Source organism: Malania oleifera, chromosome 9 (assembly GCF_029873635.1).
Source record: "Malania oleifera isolate guangnan ecotype guangnan chromosome 9, ASM2987363v1, whole genome shotgun sequence".
NCBI lineage: Eukaryota > Viridiplantae > Streptophyta > Magnoliopsida > Santalales > Ximeniaceae > Malania > Malania oleifera.
Genome location: NC_080425.1, coordinates 84,641,824 through 84,647,409, shown reverse-complemented (window position 1 = coordinate 84,647,409; position 5,586 = coordinate 84,641,824). Strand labels below are relative to the sequence as shown.

At 37.8% G+C, this 5,586-nt stretch overlaps 1 protein-coding gene across 7 annotated transcripts; it reads right to left on the bottom strand.

Moving 5' to 3' along the window:
• Nucleotides 1-795: 795 nt before the first annotated feature.
• LOC131163339 (protein phosphatase 2C 50) lies at nucleotides 796-5,054 on the bottom strand. 7 transcript variants are annotated; one of them, XM_058119929.1, is made up of 6 exons: nucleotides 4,677-4,923; nucleotides 4,366-4,587; nucleotides 2,915-4,070; nucleotides 2,143-2,493; nucleotides 1,938-2,043; nucleotides 796-1,394 (listed from the first exon to the last, which is right to left on the bottom strand). In XM_058119929.1, exons 3-6 carry the CDS (start codon nucleotides 3,806-3,808, stop codon nucleotides 1,048-1,050), a joined length of 1,698 nt encoding a protein of 565 aa, XP_057975912.1. In that variant the 5' UTR covers nucleotides 3,809-4,070; nucleotides 4,366-4,587; nucleotides 4,677-4,923; the 3' UTR covers nucleotides 796-1,047. The 7 variants fall into 7 exon arrangements, with proteins under 7 accessions (XP_057975912.1, XP_057975914.1, XP_057975915.1 ...); XM_058119931.1 differs by having other exon boundaries at nucleotides 2,915-3,927; XM_058119932.1 differs by having other exon boundaries at nucleotides 4,366-4,531; nucleotides 4,677-4,864.
• Nucleotides 5,055-5,586: the final 532 nt, after the last annotated feature.

Sequence of the window (5,586 nt, the reverse complement as noted above, 5' to 3'; positions counted from 1 at the left end):
ATGCCTAATAAGCATGAATATATAAAATTATCAATGAATTTAAATATTAGTTATTAGTGAATAGACGAATATCTATCAAATAAAATCCTAAATCTACCAACCAATTCATTTAGAGATTAAAAAATTTCAAACCATAATTGACACATTTAATATGCAAATCAGTTATAAGTCAATTTAAGCATTTTGAATTCGATAAGATGAGATTGCAATTTGAGAAACTTCATTGATGACATTGTTAACATTGAAGTATCAAGCACCTTTGATTCATTTTTTGTTTCATTGAATGTTCATTTTTTGAAATAAAATGATTTTGAAATTTAAAAAAAAATTGATTATTATAAACTAAAATGTGTTGCCATTATAAGACAAATGCTAGTGAAAAAATTTTCATGAATCCATAATGCGAATTAAACAAGAAATGTAACATAACTAAAAACTTGTGCTATTCTTTATACCATGATAAAAGATAAGAGACATCAACTCAAAATGATCACATCTTGTCTACTCCATGCCATTGATTAATAAAAAATCATGATGTACTATCTTTCAATTTATGAGTACTTACTCTTATAACCTATTAAATTCTTTGTTATGATTGTAATTCTTAAAAAATCAGAAAAAATTCCCAGTCAGGTTTCATCACTCATTCTTCTTCAGGTTCAGGCTGCCCAAAGAAGTTTGGGAACACAGTACACACAAAAGGAGATCGATACCCTCAACTCTGAATGCAGAAAAATGTAAATAAAGAAGAGAGAATGAAACCCAAGTGAACAAAATTACATGAAGAAATGGAAGTTGAGCATAGGGAGATTCTTAGAACTCTTATCTACCAATCATTAGGAGCACCTTTTCTCATATCTACGACATGGAATGGTGCATGAACAGGGCTGGGATATTGATATCCCGTTCCATGGTACAAGGTAAACCATTTCTCACGCACTCTATAAGCCCATGTAAAAAATGAATGGACCGATTTAGGTGATAATGAGAATAGGAGATGCAGTTTTACATAGTTAACAACAATAGATTGGGACAATATGAATGGGCTTACATATCAGCCTTTTTGTTCTTGAACTTCCTTTGAGCTTTCAAGTCCACCACAACCACTGAAATATTATCCTTGCTTCCTTTTTGGAGAGCAAGAACTGAAAGGTACTCCGCTGCTGCTTGAGCTGCAGGATCAACTCCTTTGCCTCTTTCTGCAAGAGGGGCAAGTGTGCCATTCTTTTTGTACCAGAGCAGAATCCGCCTTCGTGCTATTTCGCACACTTCTTCGTTTGTCATTACGTCCCAAAGCCCGTCACTGGCTAGAATAAGACATTCATCTTCTCTGGCTCGAGGAATAAGCATAACTTCTGGTTTGGGAATAATCCATGGTTTCAAATACCTGTCACCTGTGGGACAGAAAGGGAAATGCTGAGTTCAACAAGTCTAAGCTCCGGTTTGAATTTCTGCACCTGATCATTCTTCATCAGTGGTTAAATCTAGAACTGCAGTGGTGTACACGATGAACCTGTTGAATTCTAATAGGGGAGTAGAACCCAGCATGTTCATATTGTGCAGTAAGGAATTTAAACCATAAACTTCCAAAATTGTTTGAAAGATAGCAAACTTCCAAAGTTGTTTGAAAGATCGCAAGCTTCCAAAATTGTGAGAACGAAAAAGTCAACATGACGACAAGCTCCTTACTTAGAAGGCAAAGAATGATTAGGAAAATGAATTTCAAAAGATGGGATTTATTACAAGAGTGAGAAGTTTCAACTTGAACCGATACAAGGTTAGCAGCACTCAGGATTTTGTCCCAATTTGACTAGAGCAATCAGTGACATGTAAATATAGAATCTACAATATTGCCAGGAATGTTGCTTAGTCATACAAGCACGTTACTGCAGGAGCACGTAATGGTTAAAATATTTCACAATTACAAGTACACCTACCAATGGACCTTGACATTGCAAGAACACCAAAAACACGGTGCCCATTCCACTGTATGACCTTGCCACCAGATGCTTCGATCCTCGCATATTCATCCTCTCTGTTTGGCTGAGAAAATAAAAAATTAAATAAAGAGGGATAGTTACCTTCATATAGCTCCAATCTCACTAAGAACATGTAGGTGCAAGACTATATTCAGAAGCTTACTTTGTGATCAACTGACAATGCCACAGCTTCTCTACCACGGCAAAGGACTGCTCTTGAATCCCCACAATTTGCAACTATCAAATGAGATGAACAGATTAAGGCAACCACTGCCGTAGATCCAACAGTTTCAGGGGCAACAGGTTCACAGCTAACATCAGAGGCATCCATTGTGATGTCCCTATTGATTTTTCCTCCAACCTCATCGTCAACCTTCACAAAGCAACTAGTGAAGACCGTCTCCCATTGAACCTGGCAATTGCCTCCTGTGGATTCATCACCCAAATCATCTTTGATAACTTCCATCTCCTCCACCAAGGCTAGATGGATTCGATCACAACAATAGTTCGCAACCTGCATGAGGATAATTCTGAGTCATGATGTCACCTCCAGGGATAAATGGGAAATATTTTGAATTTTCATAAAACTCTGAAAATGAATTTCAGGATTGGAAAAAAGTAAGAAAAGTTGTGGCAAAAAAAGAAAAAAAATACCGTCATTTCAGAACTTTCCAGAAATATCAAAACTATTTAAAAAGCATTCATCATAGATGGATCTGTGCCTAATAAAACAAAATTTACCGACATAATTTTTCAAGCAAAATCATAGACCATAAATTGAACTACACGTGTTTAACAATAAAATCGGATCAGGAAACTTCCAAATTTTAGATGGTTCTGCAATGATGCGGCCATTGCAGTGCAATGGATTCTGCGAAGAAAACATATCCCTAACTCGAGGAAATATATAAACTACAAAAGGAACCAAAACATACCTGCGAGCCTCCATGGCCATCATAAACTCCAAAAAAATGACTGGGTAGGTGACTCAATCTTTGGCTAATTCTGTCAGTTCCATGATGGCTGATAAGCATTTTGATAGGAATTTTTACAGACCAAGGTACAGCTGCAACAGCATCCTCCATCTCTGGTCTTCTTCCACGAATACAAATGGATCCCCAAAGGGGTACACAATCCAGTTCAAAAACACTTCGTCTGGCTCCTCCACCAAGATTCTTCTCATTAGGTAGCTGGAAAACCACTGCAGATGCCCTTACATCAGACCCATCAGAAATCTCCAGTTGTGGGCTCACTGCTGCAGCAAGGAGAGAACCACTAGACTCCAGCTCAGTACTAGGTTTGCCCAAATTAATAGCTGCAGTAACAACTTGACCATTTTGGGTGGTCTGAACTTCCACAGGGACTGGCAAGGTTAGTTCAGACCCAGAACTTTTATCCAAAGCTAGCAAGTCCTCTGAAATAATTCCATTAGTATCATCCACAGTTGATAAAACAATTCCGATAGTATCATCTACAGTTGATAAAATTTCATCTTCCCCACATTCTTGGATCATAGCATCACCAGCAATCGAACCACTTCCATTTTTAGCTACCACCTCCAACAAATCACCTCCTTCGCCACTCCCACCACCATTGTCAGCCACCGGCACGATCACTGTATCGTGTCCACTCTCCAGATTACAGCCTTTTCCACTCCCACCAGAAACAGGATCTGCTGGCAGTACAGTTGCAGGGTCCAATAACAAGCTCGCCGTGTCCGTAACCAGCTTCAGGCGTGTGATTTCCACCTGGGTTGGAATTCCAGAGCTTTCACAGACAGAATTACCTAAACTAAGTGTCACTGCAACTGCCGAAGACATCTCTTCCATCAAACCCTCTCTCTGAACTCTTAACCTTTACCTCTCAAACTCCCCACACCTGCATAATCCACCACTTTTGTGCACTTTCATCTCCTTTGTGCCTGCAGGCTTCAGCAACACCCCTCCTCCTATAGCCCCAAACACTAAATGATTCACCAATATTTCACAGCAATGGAAACTGCAAACAAACAGAAAAGCACAGCACCGCCTCTCCCAAGAACAAAAGTACCCCACTGGAAAGAACTAAAGGGCGTCTGAAGAGCAAAATAACCTAAGTCAAGATAAGTCAATTAGATCTGGTAGGGTCAGTAGGGAACAACGGATCTAGGGTTCAATTTATAGAATTCAAAGCCTGCAAGGAAAATTCAAGTTCCTCCGAAATCTAGAATGTGGCAAATTCTTCACAGCTGGGCAGTAACCAACCATAGACTTACCTAAATCATATCCTCCACCACCAACCTTTAAATACATCAACGCAAATGAAATAGGATAAAATCAAAACTCTATCTTAACTAGTCCTAGGAGACAAAAGGGGCCATGGAAAAAAACCTAGAAAGGAAAATTACCCCATGAATCACAAGGAAACCCTAAAAAAGGTGAATCCTTTCCAACGCAAAACCTGGGTTCCCTGGATCTGAGGCAACCCATCACAGCCTCTTGAGATATGGGTCGTCTTCAGCTTTCTTCTTCTTCCAATAAACGCCTTCCAACTACCCAATAATTTCACAAAAACTACAAAAAAATACAGCGAAAGAAGTGAAGAGCCATTTGGGTTATTGGGTGTGGCTCTTCAACTCTTGACATTAATATTGAAAATCACAGATTGACTCATAAACAGTCAAAGATGAAGCTATGAAGCTCAACATAATTTGCATACCTCTTGAAGCTTGGAGCTGAAGTTCTTCCTGCACATATGCTCAGTGAAGGCCCTTTCCTAGATTTTTTTTTTTCTGGGCTTGAAACAAAAGAGAGAGAGAGAGAGAGAGAGAGAGAGAGAGAGAGGTGGTGTTATTGTGTGGAAATGCTTTTGGTAGGACTCCTTGTTGCGACACGTGTGCCTGTAATTATCTCACAACAATCAATGCACTTTCGCCTTTAGCCAAAACTCAGGGAGGCAGCACCGAAGCAAAACGGCAAAAGGTCTTCCCTTTGATGGAAAGGCATGAGAAGGGCTTCCGTGTACCCATGTTTTCATGGATTTCTCATGGGACACAACTTTGTAAGTGGACACTTGTCCATGCCGTCGCTGGTTGCCGAATGCCAATCAACTCTCCTTTTCTTTTTCCCTTGTTAAAATTCTTTTCTTATAATTTTCTATCATATTTAATTGTCCCATCACTCAGCGTGTCAGCAGAGTCCCAACCCTTGAGTCATTAATTTCTATTTCTTAAGAAATATTTTTGTAGCGCATCGCATTAAAAAAATTCTTGTTAAGAAGCTATTAGAAATATGCGTACCCTCTATTATTTGGTAATTGGAATCAACTCTAAAAATTGAAATTATAATTTTTGGTTCCTATTTTCAACGTTTTTTTACGATATTTTCATTTTGATTTTCCTTCTATGCTGGAATGGGATATCTTTTTAAACTATATTTTGATTCATAACTTTTACTCTAAAATTAAATTTTTATTTTTACAAGCACAGTATTTATTATAATATAATAATTTATATTAATATAGTATAGTATATATTATATAAATTTAAAAATAATATTTATATTATTATATCATTATTGATATTTAAAATATTATTTTAATATAAATATTAAATCATCATTATTTGCAG